The sequence below is a fragment of the Melanaphis sacchari genome, unplaced genomic scaffold, assembly GCF_002803265.2.
Source record: "Melanaphis sacchari strain LSU unplaced genomic scaffold, SCAv2.0 Contig25_pilon_pilon, whole genome shotgun sequence".
NCBI classification, from domain to species: Eukaryota; Metazoa; Arthropoda; class Insecta; order Hemiptera; family Aphididae; genus Melanaphis; species Melanaphis sacchari.
The window spans coordinates 253,454-280,977 of NW_020271133.1; the positions used below are offsets into that span (position 1 = coordinate 253,454).

Here is a 27,524-nt window from a genome sequence, read left to right on the forward strand (position 1 = left end):
AATACAACCGGAACCGATTTGGTACAATGTTTGTCATCATCCTGGCGTAGAGAGCCCATGTCCTAACGAATTAAGGACCCTCTTTGAAAGTCGTTACCACGGTACTTGGGTACGTCGTAAGGCTGGGCACTTTTCTCTTGATGCATAGCTCGTGCGATTCGATTATCAACAGACGTATCGTATGTGACATGTACACAGTATTCCGATTATGATTGTACCCAACGCGCCCACTACGTAACCTGCGTTTTTGAACGCACTGGGCATGACTAGAATTCCCGTACCTAGACTGGCCTTTAGGAGATGTATCAAGGTGTCAAAATAATATGTTGTGGGGTGTTATACGTCTCGGTGTCGGTATATAGGTTGTGGGTTGTAGTAATTTTGTTTCTCATTCAACTGTGCGGCGGTATCACCTTTTATATTGATGACGACACATTTGTTGAGGCTGTCCGTGTTGATGCAAGAGTTTCCGTTTATGGGTTTTCTATTGATGTCCAACTCAAATCTCGGCATCCCTTGGCTATCGTAACCATCCGCTGCTGTCATTTATTGTTTGGAGACGTGTTGTTCCGGTTTTGTAGTGAAAGAGTAGTAATTGTAAAAGTTCCTCGTCATGCTGTCTCTATGGGCTACTATCTTGGGCTTCGTTTATGCACAATCTTCTGTGCATATGTTTCCGTGGTACGGAATTGGAATGTATTACTCGTCCCGGAGACCGAACACATTGTTTATTGACTGCTAGTGGTGATGATGAGATAATATTTTATTACAGATGACGAAAAACAAACGATATCGCGTACGCCCGGTCTATCGTAAATCATTCGAAATTGTAAAAATACAATTTACAGCGACAAACAACTGCTATAATTGTAGGTATTACTAAGGTGACGGTTGATTAAATAGGTGTACGACGGACGATGGGACGAATATTTGAACCGCTGTCATGGCAGGTGTAACGTATCCAAAAAAAAATTAATATTTTTAATCTACTTTGTGTACCAAATTAGAAGGTCAGATCATCAAGAGTTCAAATTAATCATAGCAAAACACAATGATGAGTCGTTTAAAATACATATTATTCATATATTAAAAAAAAAAATTAATTTAAATAAGAAATAGAATAATGAAAAGTTTAAGTTAACTTGATAGCATTATTACGATATAAATTTTATTTTACTTATCTTGTGGTAATATCATAAAACAATAATATTTTTATAGTATACGTCTTAGACCTTACTATAGTATTGCTAATACAATATAATTGAACAATTTTCTTGTTTAATTGGACCGATCATTATATATTAATTATTTATGGGTATTATAACTTTATAGCGTATTTTCCAGTAATTAGACGACGGTAGATAGTTGTGAACAAGTAGACAGAGTAAATCGATTACTAAAAGTATTTCAAAAAATATATATTAAAGGTATTAATCTGGTACTATGTTACTATGGTTATCTTTTAACTGAGACGAATGTACAGAATATTTAACTCTTGGTCTTTACAAACAAAAAAAACTTTAGTACATTTAAAAAATATTTAACTTTGAAGAAATATATCTCAACAAAAAATAGTTTCAAAAAGGAATTCTACCATAAAAATTCATAAAAAAAAAAAAAAAAAAAAAATAGTTCTATTCATTATTAAAAATCAAACGTTAAATGTGGTTTCTCCCAACAAAAGCAAAAGTTAATATAATAATATAATAAAGTAAAAAAAAAATAAAAAAAAAAAAATGGAAAAATGTTAATTCTTCTTAAATAATGAATGTCTTAACTTTTAAGTTACGTAAAAAGATTATCTTAGTATAATTTAAATTAGAATTAACAAGACAATTTTTATTGCATGCAAATATTTAACTCCCATTTGTTGACATAAAATTAATATTAAAATGGATTCAGAAACTAAAGATTTAGAGTAAGTTAAAAAAACCTAAAATATGTATAACACTATTGTGAAGATATTTTTCTAGATTCTGATTAAATAATTAAATTAATTAACAAACTTATATAATTTTTTTTTTTTTTTTTAAATACACAGTACTTTTCTTAATAATTGAGAAATTAGGGGAACTGGAATTTTTACGCAAAAACAATCGATTTTAAATAACATAATAAAATAGCATAAACGCTTTATTTTTATCTTTAAATTTCATGAATATTATTACATATTGAGTATAAATATTAAATTAATTAATCCTTATGATCCATTTAGATCAATTGATAAAAATAGATACTTGAAATTAATTTATACTAAATACACGGAGTAATTTTCAAAATATATTTAAAATTATTGGCTATTTTTTTCAATGAATATCAATAAAAATATATACACCGTCATAAGACTTGAAAATTTAATTCGAGATTTCTTATAACCTGTTAATACTTGAATCGAAAGAAAAAAGTTGTTTTCGATTTGAGTTTTTTTGTTGTAATTCGAAATGTATTAATCATACAAAGATATATTGCATAGCAGTTTAACTATCATTTTCTATATTCAGTTTTCAAATTATTTTTATTATTTTTTATTTTTTTTTTTTCGTGAAAAGTTGATAAGTGGCTATAAAAGTATGAACATTTGTGCAAGATTTCTCATAAGTATTTCTGCATATGTAATTAATAATTATATATATAAATATCTTATAGACATTTTAAATTGACAAAATTGGATATATAAATAATAAAAATAACAATTTTAATTATTTTATCGTAATTTAAAAAATATTATTCATAGAGTATTGAAACTTATCGCCATGACGTCAATTTATATTTGATAATATGCACAGTGTATAAATTAATTATTAAATTGTAAACTATTTATGCAAAGTGATTGTTTACTCGTTCTACGGTACATCGGTATTGAATCAAAAGTTAACAACAGAAATATGAATATCAAACAAAAATATATTATATTCTGTTATTCTAATTAATAATATAATAATTAATGCGATGCGTGTTTGCAAAAACTAATCTAACCTACAGTAGGTATTACTAAACAATAAAGGATGACAGGCTGTTTCGAACAGAATTGTTATCATATGTAATTATTTTTGATAGAGTTCAAAGAAGGAACGAGGAACAGCCAACAACTAATATACAACGGATCGATTCCCCTGATTTATTTATATTTAGGTCATAATATTTCAGAGCATTTAAAATGAATGATTCTAATTGAAAATTGTCTACGATGCTCATATTTACATGCCATACCAGTTAGTCAAAACAAAATATTTTCCTCACTTTAATTATTAGATATAACAAATAGAAATATTTACACTATTAAATACATTTTAAAACTTGAAATGTTCATTAATATCAAATATTACATATAGGTACTACGTTTTAAAAGTAAATACATTCTATACTCGTATCTCGTATACGTTTAAAATATATGTTAATATTTTTAATTATTTTTTATACAATAATTGCAGTTTGTTTTATTATTCAAAATCAACAATGATTATTGACCAACGCAAAATTCAAAAATTGTTTAGTATTAATTTAAAAAAGTAGTAAAAAATTGTACAAAACCATATAGTACATCAATTATAATGCTATAAAATCTTTACCGGACTATTCAGTTATTACTTGCGTAGAACGTAGGTATATATTTGAAAATCAAATATTTTTATTTAATTTGTTTAAATACTGACATCACGAGTTTTTAATACAACCAAATATTAAATGCATTATAATGTTATGAGGAATTTTTTTTTTAAAACGTCGATTTTATAGTTTTACATAAATTCAATGTTTTGAAACAGTTATCTGTACCTAAATATTTACCTTAAAAATATAATGTACATTGCCTTGTGTCATAAAAAAAAAAAAAAAAATGAAATAATTTTTCTAGGTCAGTATATTTTAACATTATTTTTTTAATTTTTTTTTTTTTTTTTGAAAGCAATAACTACATAATCTACTCATATATTGTATATGATGAATTTAGATTATTTTAAAAGCAACTATTACTTTTGGCAGATTTAACATTAGTGTTAAAGGTAAGCGATAGTGTAAATTATTTTCATTCATTGATAAAAAATGTAATATTTTATTTGAATTCCCAGTCCTATTAACAAAAATTATCTGAAACTGTATGCAATTCAAAATATGCAATTTTGTTTGAGAACATGACAATTGTTTTTTGCAATTTTCAAAACCTCGTAATACAATGTACACACAATTTCCATATTTTATTCTATTATATATTCGTAATATTCTTAAAGGAATACAGAATTTAGAAAATGGAAATACTTGTTAATAGTGTTTACAGAAAAAAATATATAAAACATGGTTTAGAATAACCAAATATTATTAGTTTATACGCGATTCTCAATAAAATAGTGCAAACACTTGGATTCATTTATATTCATGTTTCTTGTGCAACTATATTATTATTATAGTATATACAGTATGCATGGCCAGAAAACAAATTAAGATCGATGTTTATTTATGAACAAAAAACTCTAAAACCTGTTTTGTTTTATTTTTGAATAAACTTACAGTTATATTTAGTTCACAATTATTGATTGTTTAAGCGTCGTATTGACATAATAACCTTTAGTTTTTGGTTAAAAATTATACCAATTACCTAATTTCTTTTTCAAAAATGTTTCTATTTTTCAACTGGATAATTTCATTTGAGGAATACTTAGAAACTTCATCTAAATAAAAACGTACACATTAAATTCACTGGCATTTGCTTTACTACATAAATATATTATTTTCAAAATTGAAAAAACACTTAAGTAAATTATTTTTAGTGCAAGATAATAAAAATTTTGCTTTAGTAAAGAGATAAACTTTATAACAAATATAACAATTTTCTTTATATACTCTTAGTTTTAGTTTTTATCTACATTCAGAAAATCTTATAATAGCATTAAATTGTATTAGACAAATAGGTAATAAATAATTATTTTTAAAAATTAAATTCAAAAAATAATATGAGCCTTAAATAATAGCTTAGTTCATGGTTAGTATCAATAATTTATTGAGTCTTTTTGACTTAAATAAGCATCTAGAAAAATAGTCTAATCATATAGTTATTTTCAAGTACCTATTACTTTTAGACAAATGTTTATCTAAATATATAAGCCATTATATAGGTACCTACCTATAAAGAAAAAATATAATTTTAATTTGAACTTTCATAATTTAAAAATTTTAATAGAATTTAACCTATTATATTATTTAGAGTTAGATGTACACGTACTTACTTCAATTTCGTTGAAGTATTAAAATGTTTGAAAAATTAATAACTTTAAAAAAGGTAAATATTTTTAGCGTACAAATATTGTAGCTTTTATAGGTTAAAAAATGTTGATTCTCTCTATTCAAAAATACATGTTCTAGTCATTTAGTGTCTTATAATAATAACAATAAATAAAGATTTTCATAATATTTTTAACTGAAAAATACAAGTTTCATCTTCTAAAATATTATTATAAATTTGTTTATTTTACGAATATTTTATTTTCATTTACATCAAGATTTAATAATGTAAGTTTAAAATATATAGGTAGTGAAATTCCGTGTACTCATTATGACATTACTTTTGTTTATTAAAACATTGGTTTTATAATATAATATTATACGTATAGGTATAATCAATTATTAAATAAACAAAAATAACTAAAGCTTTTTTTTATAAGAAAACCTCTATTCGACCGTTGACCAACCAAATATTATTGTTTTCTTGGAAATAGTTGAGTTATTGTCAGTGATCTCAATCGTAATTTTTTATCAGGAAACCCGAGTTGGCCGCTTCCAACAATGTACTTATGTTTTATACTACATATTTGCTTTATATTTTAATAATGTATAAGATATATATAGTACAATAATTCATTCGCGAAAAAATAGCTTTTTTTAAAATAATATTTATATATATATATATATATATATATATATATTTATACGAAATTTATACAAAATAAACTATATAAAAAACTATTAAAAATCTTTTATCATGACACCCCAAATTTAAAACTTGTTTGAGTAACCATTGATCTAGTAAATAGGAACAAAAGATGTGTTAATTGCAAAAATAACAACAATTAAATAAAACTAATTTTAAATAAGATGTATTTAAAACCACCGTTTGCAATCTAAACTTTAAATAAATACAGTTTTACTATTAATATTAATAATTATATTTAGAATTATTCTAAAACCTATCCTAAATAAAGTTAATACTACATTTTTAATGGTGGACAAACCTTTTTCTATTTCATTTTTCATCTTATATTATCAAAAAATGAAACTAATTAACGAAATGATTAGTAATTAGTCCATGTTGGTAACGCAATGACTTTTTGGAGCACCGATATTTCATAGTTGAAAAACGTGATAGAAAAATACTTTTGACAATTATTCAAAGAGAAGTTGTACCAAGAACAACATTTCACAATGACCAATGGAGGGCATTCGTCACATTAAATGAACACGAGTTTACACATAGAATAGTGAATCATAGGCAACATTTCATTCGTCCAAATACAGGAGCAAATATACTCAATCTATCAAAGTTCTTTGTCGAATCGTGAAAAAATGTTACAATATAAAAGTAAATGGAGCTTTACCTCTACTCGAGAGGTAGTTGAAAGAAGAGTAGCTGCTATCACACTATTCATCCAACAATATGGCATTTGACGATTTGCTTTTAGACTTGACGCAAGCATTTTTAATTTAAAGGAAAATTAATAATAATATATTAGTTCATTAATAACACTAGTGAATAGTGATTATAAAAATAAATATAAATATAATGGTATAATATGTTTAAACAATAATTCAATACTATTTTCGGATAAATTGCATATGAAATCACAATTAAAAAAATCTTCCTAAAGAGATATTAAACCGACCGTTTTTTTAAAGAGCTTAGGAGCTTGATTCAATGTTCTAAGTTCATGTATGTATTTATGTATGTGTGTGTATACGTGTGTGTGTGTGTGTATGTGTTATGTAAATGAGTGCATGATTATTATTGATGATACACTAATATATAATCATTAATATTTATAAATATGTTATCTAAAGGAAATAGCTGTATGCCTTCGAACGCATACCTATGTAAATTGTACCTATCAACAAGTAATAATTTTCCCTTAAGACCGTGTGTTTCTTGTTCATTATACTAATAAAATAATAGTTATGTTATGAGAAATCTAAAAACATATTTAACATCCTAATAGAGGTTAAATATGAGTTATCTTAAGATTGACTATCCAAATATTTTAATTATTTTTTTCAATAAAATTCTTTAAAATTATAGTTGAAATTTAAAGGGATGGTGAGATATAAAATTCAAATATGTATTTGAAAGTATATCGATTTATATTTGCAAAGAATTCAAGTATGTCTTCGGGTTTTTTATCACCACTATCAATAAAGCTAATATTATGTACAATAGCATAGTATTCTTTAGGCGAGGAAGCAGAAAAATACAAAGAAAACAAGCTGGTTATGATCAGATTACATTTAGTTTCTAACTAAATTGTATTCAGACCAATAAGGCTTTTTATGTCCGAAAATAAAATTGTATAAGTGTTTTTTTCGAGTAATTGAACATTGAAAACCTTAAAAAATATATTTTTTTAATGTTGATACAACAAAAATTATTTATGTATTTTTTTTATTTATAAAGTTATAAAGTGTGTACTATATTTAAATAAGAACATCATACCCGCCTGTGTTGTTTCGTCTAACAAACTTTCGACACAACAATTTTGAATATAACAAAATTAATTTTGTGTTGTTAGATTTAATATTAGAGCGAATATTGACCAATTATAAAACTAAAAGGTAAGAATAGCGCCTGTTTTTGAATGTCGGTTAAGCAAGTTATGAGTACGTTAAATATTAACATTTAAAAATACTCATAATTTGATTAAAAAATAAAATATTATAAAAACAAACACACAAACACTGCAGATAAATGTTTTTACCTTTAAGAATAGCTCTAATATTGAAGCTCACAAAACAAAATTGGTTGGTTATGTTTTATGCAGTTTTTGTATGTTTCATGTTGGACAGAGAGAAATAAATAATGTGTTGGCATACTCTTAAAGTACAATTAAAGTTTCTTACGAAGTCATATAAATTTAATATAAATTATATTATTTTTAACATGTTAAAATAGATCATGGTTACAGTATAAACTACACAAATTTAAATGGTAACAATACTACAGCAATAATTAATTGCAGCAAGTAATGATAAAATAAGAATAAAATAGTTATACTTAGTATTCCCTTGATAAATGACAATTTTTTTATTTAGACGAGCTTAGTAGAGTTTTAAGGGCTCTAAGTCCTCGATAACAATATAGTTTGTACACATTCCTATGAAAATGCGTTCAAATATCAAATGCGTGAAAAGCTTACGATTTAAAAGTAAAATAAAAAAGCTTTAATTTTAAAAGTAGTGCTCTAGATATAATATAAATTGTGTGTATCCATCTACCACTCTTTCTCTGATACCATTGGATAAGTGTATTTTCATAAAAAAAAAAAAACTATTGGTTTAATTATATGAATTTTAAAATTAAACATGAATTATATAGTTGAAAATATCCAAAATTTCATCAATAACTACATACATTTTTCGCTAAGCAAAATTAGTTTCACTAAAAAATAATAACCTAATATGTAATATTTAAAAATAAATAACATTGAAAAAACATAATCATAGATAAATTATTATTGTTATTTATCATTCTTATTTTGTATTATTTACACCAAATTACTAAAAAAATATACTTTTAATGTTACAATGAATGAATATAAATAACATATGAAAACTATAGTAAAAAAAATAATAAAAACAATAAAAAAAAATTGTATTCAATGATCAAATATTGCATGGAATACCTATGCGTTTCTTAATTTTTGTCATAAATTTGAGTCTACAAACAATCGTTTAACGCAGTTCTTATAGTTGTTTTTCTCGCGTGATTATTGCCCGGTGGCTGGTACTAAGCACGTCCTACTGTTTTAATAATAATTGTGATCCTCTCAAATGTTGACATATTTTTATTTTATTTTATTTTAATTAAAGTAACACGATAACTACCAGATCGATATAATATTTATTCTACATTTCATGTATTTTCAATTCGAGTATCGCACTCAATGAAACCCGACCACTTTCGCCGAGACTGAAAAGACCTTGTCATTATGTTATGTTATGTTGTGCTTTACACGATGATTTCTTATCAGTTATTCAGTACTGTATTGAATAGTCGTGTAATTCACATAACGATCGTACCATATAACATACACCGCGTAATGGAATGTCTGAAATTCAAACACGCAAGCTACTTTGGAATAGAACAAAAACGATAGAAACCACGCTAAAGAGGTAAACTTTTTCTGTAAAAATATGCTCCCATTCCTTGGGTAAAATATTGTGTACACCTCAAAAGTCATAATTCAAAACAGATATTTAAACTATTCAAAGGACGTAAAAAAATTAGTATTGTACTCGATTTACTATGTTTATGTTTAATACTCTCTATACAGTCCTATAGACAGTTGAATTTCAACTGTAGCATAAAGCAAAAGCATGAACAACGAATGCGCAACGGAATTAATCGCGTTATGGTATTATACACGGTAAAATGTTCGAAATGTTTGTAATTATTACGGTCTGAGTGCAGTTTAAACTGTGCTTATGATATTTACGGTAAACCAAATAACATCGCTTTGATTGTTTTATTTTTATTATTATTTTTTATTTATTTATTTATTTTTTTTTTTTTTTTTTATTTAACGCACGACGATCGTTTATTCGGCTACAGTGTAAACATAATAAGTAGATGTTTGATGATAATGTGCAGCCATATTATCGCCGCCCGTGTTTAGGCGAGCGCAAAACGAGGCAAATACTTACCGCTGTTTTATACACCCCTTGTTTTTATTTTCAAATATTTTCAATTTGTATAAAATAATATAATATAGGTACTTCTGTAAAATATCACTGCAGTAATAAGCGCGCGGCACGTTACCCGCGCGACGTTATGTTCTGTTGAACGTTCGAAAACCGCTGTAGCATATAATGCGTGTAGCGTTTATTAAATAAAACACTTGGGCTGTCATCTAATAATAATTATTTCAGCAGTGTTCGAAATCATTTCGTCCGTGATCCGCCACTAAAGCGTCCGAAACAATAAGCCAACACTCAGCTCTGTATGACGACCGTATATGCATTGTGCACGCGATATTTATACCCTAACACTCAAAGGATTTAACGAATAATAATCCGAACACGATGTTAAGTTAGTGCGGCGTACATAAACAAAGCTACTGTATTTGTGTTACACGAGTAACATCATAGGCGTATGTAATACGATTCAAATCACAGTGGAAATATAAATTCCTGCACATCGCGCATGAATATTGTTATTCCATTTCGAAATTATTGAAGTATTCTGTCCGACCGTGGAGTTAATGTAATTGATTATAATGATTAATACGCTGTCGGCTAACCCGCCGACGACACGTGTCTAGTGATTATTTTTTTACAAGTTAATTCGTATTTTAAGTTATTTTTAATTTTATTTTTCGATACTACCATCTACGCGGCCGTTTTAATTTCACATTTTTAATTACCTACGATGTTCCTTCGTATTTTACCCATAAAAATCCAATACAATTTCCTAAAATCAAAATAATACAATTTTTGAAATCATTGATGTATGTTGAATCAAATAATATTATGGAAAAAAAGCAATATTTTAGAATATTTTTTAAAACACTCGTAAAAATTCTCTTTTTTCGTTATTTTCTATTATTTTAATCAATAACTGTAACGTTTCGATAGTGCGATATTTATTTAATGTTTTAAACAGTTAATCATAAAAATTATTAAATCTGACATTTTCAGCAGCATATCGATAAATCTACAAATCTATTAATTTTGATAAATATCTTCTATAAATAGACGATATAGTAATTTGTTAATTTATTTAAATTTGATATTTTTATGATTTTGAATTTTTTTCTAGTCCATGAAAGTGCGTTTTAATTACTATAAGCACTTACTTAATATTTCATTAATCATTAGTATGATAATTCTGCAGCCGTATTTATTGTATTCGTTTTATTCTTAATGTGGAACTAGTAATCAAACTGAACGCATGGGATTACACCATACCAAATTTAAGTTAGGATTGATTTTAAATATTTCAATAATTTAAGTATAAAATGGTCTTGATACCTGCTAGTATATAATAGCATTCATAACTCTGAAATTAGACAATGTGCAAAACTTATCTTTATACCACAATTAGAAACTCAATTTTTAATTTTCATATAATATTATATCAAATTAAACTAATTAATTGATACATTTAATCGCAACACTAATTTATTTAAAAATATCATGGAATAAGTTTGTTTTGAAACAAACAAATATTGCTGCCCATGCATCAAAAGCTAATACTAAACCCAATAAAATTATGCTCTTATTTGAATCCCATCCGACAAGTTGTACTTTCCGCTTCTTTTCTTTCGTTTCCAAATTAATGGCCACCACCCCATTATCGTCTTCATCCAGCTTTGTAATTTGGCTCTCTATTGTAGTGGAAGCAATAGCAGTGACGTTATGTGCCCGTGGCACCGTCTCCTGTTTAAACAAATTAACACATATAAGATACGAAAAAAAAATATTAAAATAAAGTTATATTTCTTAATGGTAAAACCGGGGTTCTTATTTTTTCATAAAACTATATGAAAAATAATATGTGTCATTTAGTTTTACGCTTAAATCTAAAAGCAAATATATTATCATATTCTAAATATATTACTAGTTGATATTGCCATTTTTATTATCATCGTAAGAAGCAAAAGTTTCTATAAATGTACAAAATAAATATATAGAAAAGTTGTGTTCTTTATAAATTATAACATTTTAATATATTATATTTAATTAAAAAGGTATGAACCTATTTAAAAATTTTCGTTTTATTAAAAAATAAAAATTAATAAATAATTAATGAAAACTAAATACAATTAAAAATAAAAGGGAAGAAAAGTAGGTTAACCGTTCAGTGTAACTCGCCATTGAGGAGTTTTTATCTGTTTAGTTTGAATTCAATAATAAATCATTGAACTGCCTGTAAGCCTAAATAAATGAATATATTTATATTTCTAATGAAATAATTTATTTTACTATCATAGGAATACAGTAGATTGCATTAATTTTTTCTAAAAACATTTCACTTAAAATATCAAGTGTATATAAATTATAATAATGTATATTAAAGTATTAACGAATAATATTTTTAAATTGCAACAAAATTACAAAATACATTATTTTTTATCTAAACGTTTATAATTTTGAATTCTAAATTGAAAATTAAAATGTATGTATGTAAAAAAAAAAAAGTATTTATTTATTTTCAGATATTTTAATTACAGTATGAACTACTTACGAAATACTTTGTATTACATTTTTAATCCTCGTCTATAAAAATTAAAAATCTTAAACATTTTTAACTACAATATTATTTAAGAATTTTTTCATTATTGACATTTTTTGACAAATTCTATAGTAACGACTTATGAGGAACTTCAATTAATTCAAAAAGAGTCAAAATAATTTGAAAATTATATTGTGTATAAAAAAAATGCTGGAATTATGTAAAGATTATTATTTTTCCTAAATGTTTTATTGATTTTCCGAATAATTTGAAAACTACTCAGAATTTTTTATTTCAACCATGTTATTCCTTCCTACAAAGTATAAACTAAATTCAATCTGCTATCAAAACCACTCCTTAAATTTAAAATCAAAACATTTTTACTGTCTTATGGGTATGACAGGTAGAAAACAAACAGCACATCACTGTAAAATCAATGTGTTCATCGCTCTGTTCAGAATTAAATAAAACATTTTCAATGATCTAAAGTAAATCAAAATAATATGCTTTAACATATTTTACATTTTTCTTATTCAATAGCACCTAAAATAATTTTAGATATTAAAAACTATTATCATAATTAATTATTTTTAATAATATGTTTGTAGTTAAAAGAAACCTTTCTGAGTGGATGAATAAAGATTATTTTCAGTATTTATACGCTTATACACACGTCATGTTTATCATTCACCTTTTCTGCTTTCTGAGGTCCATCTTCAAATGCATTATTAATGTACCCATCTTGCGTTGTCAATAAAGGTCCATCAGAAGTTATAATCATACTTTTAGAAAGTTGATTTGAATCTACCTCAATCTGTAATATTAATAAAATAGAATTCAACTTTGATTGATCGCAGACCAAAGGCGAGCAACGATAAATATAATTTTTATTTAAATTTTATTAATAAAACAATATTTTTAATGCTAAAATGTATACTTTGTACATTATGACATGACCAGTTTAAAAAAAAAACCATAAAATTGTCATGTTTTATTATTAAGTTATTAAGTGTTAAGTTCGACATATTTTCATAATACGAATATGTTATATGCTATAATGGATTAGTGGGATACACCGTACCATAATAGATATAATATATGATTTTTATAATATTTTTTGACAGAAAATATAATAGTTTTTTCACTTTTATCATATAAGAATTACGTATTTATATCTGATTGTTAAACTACTATGTTTGATATCATCGTCAGTATTATTTTTTACATGGACTCAATCTTGCAATCTATACAGGAATATGGCAATATATTATAACAGTTTGTTATATTTTATCTGCAAACAACTTGCTATGCCCATTTATATTAATTTTTTAATATTAATAATATGGACTTCATCTCATAGGTGACTACTATTATAGGTACTATAAGTAGTAAGTACTCTTAAATTTTAAAACTATAATTTTAGAAATATTGCACAAAAATATATAGTGCTATGCTACAATAACGACATAACAATAAACAGCATTTCGTTTAACGTACTTATGGCCCGTCGGGGGATCTACTGTAATTTTCTTAAGATAAATAGAGATAAAAGTATATTAGTTTCAATTACCTAAAGAGAAGTTTTGTCTGGTTAGGTTAGGTATTAATATAATATCTAATGAATCGAAATCTCAAGTTATACCACAGTCTAAAAGACTATAACTATATATTAATTTCACTGTCAATCATTCAGGTAATTTTGCAAAGTTGCATGAACAAGTAAAAAATATATGGTTTAGTTTCCTTTGACTAAGTTTCATGAACAGTAACTCTTTGATAGAAGTAATTTCTAATTTAATAAGTTGAATTAATTTCCATGATGTGCACTCTTTTTTTTTTAATATAATCCTCATAGGTTTAAAATATATTTTATTTTGTAAAAAAAAAAAAAAAAAGAACAATAAAGATCAAAAAAATTTAATATTATTTATGAATTATAATTTAATATGTATTTCAAACAGATAACTACTAAATTGTATACAGTCCCGGCATTTAGCATTGTTTCTAAATTTTAAAATCGATAAAAATAATGGAATTAAATAAATACGAATATATAAGTAAAATATATGCAACGAGTAAAATGTGATGTATATTAAGACGTAATTAATATATACTTTTTAACAACAAACTAATTAAAATAATAAATAATAGTTTATAAAGTTTATAACAATAGTGCAATTACATTATTCACAAAAGATATTATAATAAATTATTAGATATTACATGGATATTATGGATATTAAACAAAAAAGTATTATAGAAGTAACCAATATCTAAGAAAGAAAATAATAAACAATTTATCCAATATCCCATACACGTTTTACACTTATTATTAGGTAATAAAATAGTAAATAGTGAGCATTAAAATTTTCTAATAATAAAAAATATACTTTTATGACATGTAAACAGTAAATATTAATATTATGTATTAAGTATTAAACATTAACAGTTTCATACGTAGTCTAATAGCAGTTAATATTTACAATCACTATTATTTTGTTAGTAAACGATAAAAATATATATAATGATACAATCATTTGATATTTAAATTTAAAATTAAAATTTTCAACCATAAAAAATGTGCTTGTTAATAATGAATTTGAAATAATTTATTTACATTAACTGTTTACGTATTATATTAATTCTTAAAAACGTTTTGCTATACAACCAACAATACATTATTTTCTAACACTATAACAATAGTTATAAATTATTTATGGATACATCGTATCCATAGATATTGTGTTTCTTTTCAATAAAAATGACGTATGACAAGAGGTAGATACAAGATATCTCAAACAAATTATATTCTTATTATTCACTTATAATACGAATTTATTCAAATACGCAGCAGATAATATAAAATGTATTCAATGTATATAATACATAAAGTATAGGTATAACGTTTGTTTTTTCAGACTTTGAAGTTAAATCAAAAATTTGTGTGGAACATCAATGTTTCGTATAACTATCCCGTTTAGAGTTTATTTGATTTTCTCTAGAATCTGTCAATTTTTTTTTCAAATATTTATATGTATAATGCAACATACTTCGCTATTGCCGTTTAAAAATTGCATAAATCGATAAAAGTAGTACCAATGTTATTAATAGATTAACATAAAAAAAATATTATACTACTATATAGTATAAAATATTCCAGTTAATATATTGGAAATAAATATTAAATAATAAATAATATTGTCTCTAAACAAAATTAATTTATATATATTTTATATCAAATTGATTTTGTATAATATGTTTAAATATCAACATTGCATAGCAATGAATAATATTAAGTTTGAAAAAATAACTGTTTAATTAATTGTAACCATAAGAACATAATTCAAATATTTGACAATAATTTTGTACTGCAAACATAAAGGTAATGTGTTATAAAACGAATTGCATTATGTAAATATATATAAAATTATAGCCTAAATTATTACAGATCGATTATTTTACGTCAGCAGCTTAAACTACATAATCCTTAAATTGAATACGTACTTAAATATATATATAAATATGCAAAAATGTGTATTAATACATTTAATATTATGTATTGAATTAATTAAATGTACTAAAATGCATGATCTATAAAAAAATTATGAAGTATATAGTATAGAGCTAAAAATAAACTTAACTCTGAACAAATCATAACATTTTGATATTTACACTTTTAGCATTGAAATTATTTACAGAGCATGCTGTTATCAGTCTAAAGATAAACAATAAGTAAAATACTTAAAGAATTATTTATCATTGTGTCACATGCAATAATTTTATTCTAGTTGTTGGAAACACTTTAAAAACATTATTAATCATAATTTAAAATATATTACGTAACTCAACAATGAAAAATAATATTACGCGGAATATGAATATTGTTATTACACATGACTATTATTATCATTATTATTATTACTTTAACTGTAATATTGTCATCTATTTGTCTAATTCTCATTTTGTGAATAAATGGGTTCCTACAGGGCGAATCTCAAGCATGCGTTAATTTATTCATTAGGTTTTTCGGAATTTTTAAGTATAAATGCTTAAGGAGTAAGAACCAATGTATTCTCGAATATTTAATAATTTTTTATAATTTATGGCGTGTCCTGTGGTGATAAAAAATTATTTTTTCAAACGATATTTGAAAATTCGGTCTTTTAAATTATTTAATAATCTTAAAAATTAACTGAATTTTAATGAATGCATTATTGGTGGTTAGGAAGAGGTGCTGAACATGTTTGGTGAATTACATTTTATAAATATATAGTTAATAATATAATATACATAATTAAAAAATATAGACAACCAATTTATAAAATTATTTAGATCGTGTTAATTGAACGTATAATTATTATTGTTTTTATACAGGTAGATGCAATTTTAACAATATAAGCTAAACAATTGTATATCAATCTAACGCCAATGGTCAAACTAATATATCAATAAAAACAATCATCAAATTCGGTAAAATTTTCCGATTATAGCGGAAAGTTTAATCAACAAATTGACCATTCAAGTTGTAAGAAGTACTAATAATTAGAATTTTTCTACATAATTACCTATTGAATTTATCGAAATAACGTGTTATAATTGTCTAATTTGGGCATACCTTATTGGAAAATTCTTCTTTTAAGCTGTTTGAATCATTAAATCCTTTATTCACATAACATTCGTCGCTCATAGTGGTTTTTCCTTTATCATCGGCTAATGACGCGCTTTGATCCGACAGTCCATTTTCATGATTTTGATGATCACCATTGAAACGAAGCTCTTTCACATCCTGAAAATTGAAATACCTATTCAATCACTAGAGCTTATATGAAATATCATAAGTGCATAATGCATCAATACAATCTACAGGTGTTTTAAATCCAATATTTTTGATTAAAAGTGTATAATATATATTAAATATAAATCAATTTATATATTATCATAGTATTATTTTAAATATTATTTAAATTGAATAAAAATGATCTTTGAAACGTTCATTAAACCTACAGTTATAGTTATCAATTTTAACTTTAGCTACCTACTAAACTTTCAACTTAAAATACTATGCAATACTTTATGTTTTATTCGACATACTCTAATCTCCAATACGTATGTATAATATATTTTGTGTGAAATATATTAGGTACAATGAGTCACATACTCACATGTATATAGTTCATTAATATATATTTACCATTTTAATTTATTCCTTTAATGTTTAAAATATAAAAAAGTTAATTATTTAAATAGTGAACTTTATGAACGATGATGTGTCTGAAAACTAATCATATTATAACACATATATACCAACTCATTTCATTATTTTCTCTATCTGAATTTATAAGTGGTTTTTTTATCAGAATAAAACGATGAATTCAAGTGCTAAGTTAAAACAAATATTTAAGTGCCTATTTTTTTCATATTAAAAATCATTACATATGCGAGTATTTAATAAGTTATTAACTAATCGATGCACTTAGTCTTATTAATACACGATAAAACGTAATACATTTGTCGGAAAATTGTGTTTATTAGGTTGTTGGCGTCGCTTAGTGATCATTCAATTAGTAATAAATATACATATATATTTATATATATATATATATTTTAATATTATGGTCAAATAATATTCACAATAGTTATTTAATTTCAACTAGTTTATATCAAAACAAATATAGATATAATATAAAGAAAATAAATTAGTGAGCAAAAAACTATTCGAGTATAAATCCCCGTGGTTCTTTAACACGAAAAAAAATTATGAAGAACATTAGATAATATAATTATGAACGGATTATACTGATTATAGTTTAATTATGAAAGAAAAATATTTAATATTTATATTTAAAACTATCTCATAGTAAAATTAATTAATTTTTAACATAACATAAAATCATAATAACGCATAGACGTTAATATCATGATATAAATATAAATGAAAAACTATTTGTAAAAATAAAAATATTTATTGTTTTTTATAGTTATTTAATTATATTATTTGTATAAATAACAACTAAAATTAAAAATGATTTAGTATCATAACATACAACGGTATAAATTTATATGATTTAAAAACCGGCCCATAGTTTTACTTTTTTTTTACAATTGGGTATCAAAATTAAAATTTTATTGGTTATTTTTAAAAAGTTCTACAGTTAAGTACTAAGCCACTAGGGGTGTACTTTTTCGCAAGCGTCATGGCGTATTGGTGTACGATACACTAGACGATAACATTAAAAACCCAGTTTTTTTTAGATTTCTTGACCATAAAACCATATAAATAATAATATTTATAATTTAGAATCATTGCTAATTTTTATAGTAAATAGGTATTTTGGTTTTATACTAGTAAATTATATAATCATAAGACATTTATCAATACTTTACTAAATAAAATACATTTTTTTATAATTTTCTTAACTACAATGATCATAATTTCTGAAAATATAATTTCACCGAGGCCAATCATCCACAATTTACCGGCCGCAGTAGCCCCAAAGAAAGTCCAGGGGCAGCATCACATCATATGCTACCTCTGCCGTCCCCGTGCGCACGCCTATATGTAATTGTAAGTAATACTCAATTAGCTTTTGTGATGCTCATAATTCAGGCACGATTCAACATTTCTACTCGATAACACGATACAATAATAATCCACAAACGTTTTCTATAGTCTATAAAAAAATATACAATTCGAAAAATTCTACTACCCTGTTAAATGTTACGAATACGCATACATGATACTATATTATATCATAGATTAAAATATATACTAATAGTATATTTAATCTATGATTATATAAACTACACAATGATATATATTACTATGCAATAAAAATTTAACCAACAGTGAATCACAATGGGAAGTAATAAATATGTGATGTTTAAAATCTCTAGATATACTAGATATAACAACAGAATCCATAACTATTGATACGATTTACACGAGGTTATTTATACGTTTCAGATTATTTTTCAAAGAATGTTTAATTCACGCCATTGGACTCAAATCTCGCTCCCGGAAAACTGGTCGGTGATATAGATATACTCGTGGTGCCATCTGTCCTATTTTTATATCGATTTTTTTATCCGCCTGTGGCAAGGCAACAGCTAATTTTTAAAACTACTATACTGATTTTAATGAAAATAATTACTGACAGTAGATTTGCAGAAACTCAGGGAATGTTATAGGGAGTTTTTATACACCTACAGGTTGACTTACATGTGTATTTTTTCTTTAAAATAAGAAGAATACTGTTTATTTCGTCTACGTAATAAATAAATACATCTTTTCATGATTACATAATATAATAAATAATTAATAATGTGGATGATACGGACATGACCTTGACCATAAGCTGAGAAGCATACACTAAAACCAAAATATTAAACAAAGCGCCTTATTTTATAGTAAATTTATTTTTCATTTTTTTTTTCCATAGTCAAAATTTAGTGCCTATACAATTAATAATAGGTACCTATTTGATAAAACAGAAATACATTTATAAATAGACAATTATCATAATATATATTTTAAAAAATGAAAGTGTAAATAATCACTCAACTGCAGTACAATTGGTTTCAAGTGAACCACGTCATTGAGAAGAAATAAGTCAGTGTAATATATGTGTACCAAACATTCGCTACACACTATATATTATTATATATATATACCTATTATAGGTATACAATAAACACACTATCTGATTGACAAATACAAAATATACACACTAAACACTTTTTGAAACTTCCGAATTATTAAATGATACATTAAAATAACACACGGAGTTAGTTTTCGACATTAACCATCAACACGAGCGAACTCAGCTATGCACTTACCTATTAACAACCATCTTCCAAGACAGTAAATTATTATTTTAAGTATAATAATTACTATAGATTTATAAGCCAAAACGTATCTTATTATTGATAAAAACCTCATACACAGTACTCTAACGGAAAACTTATCCATAAAGAATAGAAAACTTTTACTGGATAATTAATATCGTAACAAAGTTCCCCCGACCGCGTTGTATATGGATTAAATTTAAATTCAATGACAAATCATTGAATACGAAAAACGATTCAGACCGATAACAGTCTGTCAGACGTTATTACAAAGTAAATTTTATAATATTTATATTTTGTGTTGCTATTAAAATAATTTATTTTTATATTAATAAAATAGTAGAAGTTGAATTAATATTTACTAAAAACATTTTATTTAAAAATGTCGTTGTGTACATAAAATAATATGATAATATAGATTACAATTTTTAAATACCCACCCATAATATTTTTAAATTACAACAAACCAACTAAAATTATCATTCTTTATTTAAACATTATGATTTCATCTAAACGTGTACAAAAAAAGAATGGTATATTTAAATATTTTTCGGTTTTTTGGTTACAGTTTAACCAAGTTTAACAAGTTAATAATAATAAAATTAATTAAAAATTTTCGTGATGATGTTTTTTTGTCAACATTTTAACTTCAGATAATGATTTTAATTAAAAAGCACGTATGTATTTTTTTAATATTTTTAAATAATTATAATCACGACTTACGAGAAACTTTATATTCAACTTAAAATTAGCTTTTTGCAATCAACAAAAAATTATTTACCAAAATTTATAAACAAAATAAACAAAAATAAATAGAAAACTTTAGATATATAGGTACAAATTGTTTAAAATGAGTCAAAAACTTGGGAAATTGGCCGCGTTTTGGAAATGAAACATAAACATTTCGTGAAAATATCAAGTACCAATCAACAGCTAAGTACTCTAACTTAAATTTTAACAGGATAGGTTCCAAGTGGAACCTATAGTCTGAATAAACTTATAATTTAAGAAATGTATGCACTTATATTAACATAACATTATCGAAAACTACAACTAGTCGGAAGTATCATTGGTTATAAGTACCGTACATTATATATACTCTAAGGAAGTTTTGATAATAATACATAGTGAACATTTCAAAATGTATAGAAATCATCGGTGAATACAACAAAATTTAAAACTACGGAAAACTGATAGTCAAAAAATTAAGAAGACGTTGAACTTGGCCCTCGAGACTTATATGAGGAAGCTACATTACAATGGCAATCGAATAATGGTTGAATAAAGGAAGATGACAAAATGTTAAGAATGAATTCAATCCTGAAAGAACTCTTATTCGTGATGGCGTATGACCTTCATCTATACCTCCAGTGAGAACTGATGGCTAATAAACGGATTTGATGTCAAAAAAAAAAAAAAAAAAAATTAAAAAATACTAGGTACCATCAAAATTCAAGAAATCCTCATCTAAGCCGCTCAACACTCTTTGACCAGTGTAATCGTATCGTCAGATATCTATTAGATGGGTTTATAAGGTACCTACCGATGCGTAGATAGGTATCTTAGCAACAAAATGTTACGAAATTGGACATTGTAGACATTGTCCGGGCATTGTACCGACTACAACGCTCGATTATAAACGTTGACCGTAACATATACATTTTATGCACAATTCTATTGCATATAGTGTCATCGATCAATTCTCGAATACATTACCTGGAGAGAAAATCCAACGAATGAAAAAAGGTAATAGCGTTTTTTCTAGTTGTTATAGGTTCTCCAATATTCGTCCAGGTTTTGATATAAGCTTAAATATTATCCTATGTTTAGGTATGTTATTAGATTGCTTTGGAATGGCACAAGTGTTCAAATGTATACATGTACAAACGTTATACGGTAGAATCGTCTATCTTCCAACATAGGTACTTATTTCAATTTGATATTTCACTAGATGCAGTCCGTTACTTAGGCGATTGTGTTTTGAGAATAGCTCGAAATCAATAAGTTTTATATTATAATTGTAATTTTAATTGAATAATACTTGAATAAAATGATTATTTTGGACACGATGCAAACAGTTTTTATTGTATTCCAGTTGATTAACTTAATGATGGCGGCGACGACGACAGTAACAATAGAATATGGTATGTCGAACAATCAAAATATTGATCTAATATCCAAGGGAATATTATTCGATGTCCGAAAATATCCATTCTTAGTGTACATTAGACTTTTTAAGTCCAGCGGAGTCGTATCGGAATGCTCAGGCTCGTTGATTTCACCACTGTTCGTGTTAACTGCAGCACATTGCACAGACAAAATCGAAGCAAATAATATAGTGGTAAGATACTTCAATTAAATTATAATACAATAAAATAATATAGTACCTTATACAATGATTATTATAGATTTACTTTCTTTTTTTTTTTGTGGTTTTTTTAGGTGTTTCACTACTATAACTTATTTATGAAGTCTCAGCAATACGTTAAAGCCGTTTATCAACATAAATCTTACAAAAAAAATTTAATTTATAATGATATTAGTATAATAAGGGTAAGCACGTAAAATCAGAAATATTATTAAGTCCTGATTATATTATTATGATCGCCAAAAAAAAAAAAAAAAATTCAACTTAATCAATAGGTCTTATTAATATAAACCCAATAGTAATTTTGTTGTTAATATTGCTTTATTATTCAGTAGGTAATAATTTGTTTTTATAATATTCTACTCAAGTTTCTTGCCTATTCCAATCACCCTATAATTTCAAATTTATTTGTATTAAAAATATATTTTTTCGGGGAAATCAAAACTTAGACATAATGCCATGTAGAATAAAAAAAAAAAACTACCACTTTAATATTTTTAGCAATACATTTATGTATTTAAATCAATCTCAAAGCTATTGGAAATGCGTATATATTAATTTGGTTATAAGTTGTAAAAAGTTAATTATAATAAAACTTTAAATATGTATCTACTGTCAAGTAAAATAAACATCATTTTCCCAGAATATAATGTTATGCGGAAAGAATGTTAACTATTACATGGTTTATCATTAAATTGTATTTGAATAGTGTAACAAAAACATTAATATAATATACCTACCTACTAATATTATTTTTGAAATGTAGTTAAAATATCCGTTTAGGAATGTCAACCGTTATTTAAATTTATCTGGTCATCCTGATGAATTTAATGACACAGCGGACTGGAATTGTACAGTTTTTGGATTTGGTATCTCTGAAAGATCTAATAACTATGAAAAATTAGGATATATGACAAACTTAAGTGTGACATACGGTTATAAAAAGTGCTTTTTAGATATTTTAGACTACCAGTTTAGGTTTGGATGTTAGGTTAACTACTTATGATAAAAATGTACATCAATTTTATTATTAAATAGACAATGGCCATGGAATAAAACGTTGTGTTCAAAATCGAATATTCAATGTCCATGTTCTGGTGACAGCGGAGGTCCATTGGTTTGTAACGGAAATCAATATGGAATAACGAGCTTCGTATACACGTTAAATGGAAAATGTAACTGTGGAAATCCTAAACTCCAAGCTGCATTTGTATTTATTCACTTTTACAGAGATTGGATATCAGATATTGTTAATATAAATACAGGAAACCTAATAAAATTGCATAAAAAATTGTTAAATATTTCAGTAATATTGATGGTATCCAATTTTTAATAAAAAATATTCTGTAGAACGGATTATAAATTTATGTTTAATTTTATCGCTAATCATCGTATTTAAATGTTAATTAATAGTACTTACGTTTTAGAATACATATATTTCCTTTGTTTTAATTGGACATTAAAAGTAATAATGCCGCCTAATAGGTACCGTGTAATAGTCTCATATGGCTTCATACTTTGTTAACAAACTTAATTATATTAATTTGTTTATATCACGATTGACGAAAGATTAACGATCAAAATGAGTTTTTGTAAATTTAAAAATAAACAAAAAATAAAATATATTACATTAATCTACGTAGGTACTGTTAGTAGGTAAAAACGCACTTCTGTTGATATTATAGCTACTTATTTGCATATGAATAATACATCTCTTATATTGTGTATATGAGACTTGAGTAAATAAGTAATAATAATGTTGAGCTCCATAATACAAAAAATTTTATTATTAAATAAAATTGACGAAATAAATATTTTTGATGAGTGCAATGATAAAAATTTACGATTGAATAAACTTCATCAACAAATAGAAACAAATCATTCAGAAATGGAAAACAAACCACTCGAGAATTATGAAAAAAAAAAAAAACTAGAATCTCTAAAATATAGAAAATTAATATTTTTAACTTAACCGCAATTTATCAAAAAGCTGCGTACCTACTCCTCATAAAAAATAAGCTTACATCACATTGAAAAACAATTACGTCAAATTAAAGATGCTAATTTTAAAGAATAAAATTATTATGAAGTGGGATTTTCGGCAATGGTTGCTATCAAAATCAAATTACGGAGCAAATTGATATTATTAAACTCGCTGCATTAAGCATTTCAAGGTAAAAAAATTTGAAATGGGTAACAATACAGTTAACTTTGCGATATAGGTCTCGAGTGAGACATGCTTTGTAAATTTCATATAATTATGGAATATTCCAAATCAACGAAAATAAACGTCTCAAAAATCAGATTCTATACTGATATATCACCCTGGTAACATAATATACATGATATTAACACATCTAGACTCAAATAATCAAATAATCAAATAATATTAACTAATGTTAAAGAAAATGCTGCATTATTAAATGTTAAAAGCTATTTTAATATGTCATTATTTATATGATATTATAAGTTATAACTTTTATGGGAGGTAACTAAAAATAAAGCTGTATTTTTTACATATATGATTTTTGTATTTAATTTATGAACATCAAACTTATATTATTATTGTATAAAATAGAATTAAGAACTTTTATTTCTATGAAATATAACTAAGTAAAACAATATAACTATGCAAGTAGTAGTGAGGTCAAAGGTATATGGAAAATATTTAAATGAATTTTGTTCAAATTTACTTGATTAGGGAAAAGCGGCTTTATTTACATAGTACCTACTCTAAAATATTATAAGTATAGACTTGAACTGAGTAAGACCACAACTCAGATTGTGCACTCATTTCTCAATTAGGTTAACTAGATTCTAAATGGATTGCATTAATATGTTCTCTATAACTGATAAGAACAGACATGAAATGGATTAGATAAAATCAGTTAGGTGTTGGACTATCGTTAAATACAATGGTTCATAATATTACAGGAAATTGGATTAATGAATAAATATTATGATGTAATTTCACATTAGTTGATACTAATGGTAAATAAAATAAATTAATTAATAAAATAAATAAAATAAATTAATACTAATAAGGCCGCTTAAACAGTCAAATTCTTAAGTGTTGAAAAAAATTAAGTGATTAAATAGAAAAAGTTGATTTATTCTAAAGCACTTTTACAAACAATCATTGAATATATTAAAAAAGATTTGAACCTATTAAGTAAAAAAATAAATAAATAATGTTGCCATCACATTTAATTCCAAGATTAAAACTTACTTAGATTAATAGATCTGGTTTAGCTAAGGAAAATTTAAAAACTTGGTAAAGTACCCATGGAAAACATTAAAAATAATGAAAATTACTGAATTACTATTGACTAACAATTTAATCAAGCCATTTTTTTTTTTACCTTCCAACAATTCTAGAAAATCATGGCGTGTTAGCTGCTATCAGTCGCGGAATGCAACTGAGAGTAAGTAACGGCCACAACTACTAGCTCCCAGGTGGTCACCCATCCGGGATCATAGTGGTTAAAAACCTTGCCATACATATACGTGTTTGCTATCAACCGTAACAACAATCACAAAAAAACAACCTACCATACCAACCTTATCCCTACCACAGTTCATAACCCCTACAACAGCTAATGGCCCTAGTCACCTGGCTTAAGTTCAACAAAAAAAAAAACCAAAAAGTTCTTCTGCAAAAAATGTATCTGAAAAGTCTGTTTGATTAATTTAATATACTCAGTGGCGTAGTCAGAATTTTTGAATGAAGGGGGAGGGTTAAGATTTAAGTATATATCAAGGATGGTATATAACAACAAAAAAAAAAATCATTTAAAATATATTTACAGAATAATTAAATAAAAATCAATGGGAAAGGGGGGAGAGGTTATAACACTTAAAACCTTCTCTGGATACGCCACTGATATATACTAATACTCTCAAGACTCAGATGCTCCTGTTGAGAGTTTTCTACTGGATCCAATGTAAAGATAGTTGAATGTTAAGTGATAAACTATCTAAACATTAGTTCCTCTAAACAAAACAAAATGTATGCATAGATATAAGATAATATTAATTTATATTATTTAAATAAAACTTATTATAATATTAGTTTTTTATCCATTAACAAGGGTTCATAATTCATATATACTTAGATATATTCTAATAAGAGTAGGGGATATGTTATAAAAACAATTAGAAGATAAAAACTAGATTAAAGTTCTGATTATTTACTTACATATCTAAATTATTATAACGTACAAATAATGAATAATTATAATTATTTTATACTTATAAATAGTACTAATATTTTTTTTCTTAAAAAATTAAATTTTATGCAATATGTAAAATTAATTTAAAGTTAACACAATTTTTAATTAAGCTAAAATAATAAACGTATTAACATAGATTCAATCATATTTTACAAACCTATGAAATTATTTTAGACATAATACAACTAAATTTAATTACGATTATAAAATAAATGTTAGTCTTGATTTCTTCAATATTTAACATTTAAAATATAATATTTGCTTAAATAAATTAAAAAATAATTTTTGATTCTAACTAATGATTAGTTAGAATCACTTTTTTATACTAACAAATCTATTTAATTAACAAAACTCATTGGAACAGAATATTTGATATGATTTATTAAATTTAAATGACAATTGAATGGAATTGTTACCCTTATTGTAAAACTTTCTGATTTTTAATAATAAATAGAGAATTTATTTCTATAATTAAATAAATAGTAAATAAAATTCTCTAGACTGTAGTACTTGAAAATAAATATTACCTAGATAATAATACATAAAAAAAATCTTAAAAATAAAAATAAATTACAAATTATAAAATTAAATTTATAATAATTAATTATTAACTAGTCAATTAATTATATAAATCTTAAGATTAGTTTTGTAT

The 27,524-nt window shown here is 25.0% G+C and overlaps 2 protein-coding genes across 3 annotated transcripts; one reads left to right on the forward strand and one right to left on the reverse strand.

Annotated features, from left to right (window-relative positions):
- Positions 1 to 11,347: 11,347 nt before the first annotated feature.
- LOC112595171 lies at positions 11,348 to 17,715 on the reverse strand. 2 transcript variants are annotated; one of them, XM_025340285.1, is made up of 4 exons: positions 17,619 to 17,715; positions 17,043 to 17,213; positions 13,119 to 13,241; positions 11,348 to 11,631 (listed from the first exon to the last, which is right to left on the reverse strand). In XM_025340285.1, exons 1-4 carry the CDS (start codon positions 17,619 to 17,621, stop codon positions 11,374 to 11,376), a joined length of 555 nt encoding a protein of 184 aa, XP_025196070.1. In that variant the 5' UTR covers positions 17,622 to 17,715; the 3' UTR covers positions 11,348 to 11,373. The 2 variants fall into 2 exon arrangements, with proteins under 2 accessions (XP_025196070.1, XP_025196069.1); XM_025340284.1 differs by having other exon boundaries at positions 17,590 to 17,629.
- A 4,667-nt stretch (positions 17,716 to 22,382) lies between these two features.
- LOC112595144 (serine protease SSP1-like) lies at positions 22,383 to 23,631 on the forward strand. The gene is made up of 3 exons (XM_025340241.1): positions 22,383 to 22,613; positions 22,715 to 22,825; positions 23,407 to 23,631. Exons 1-3 carry the CDS (start codon positions 22,383 to 22,385, stop codon positions 23,629 to 23,631), a joined length of 567 nt encoding a protein of 188 aa, XP_025196026.1.
- Positions 23,632 to 27,524: the final 3,893 nt, after the last annotated feature.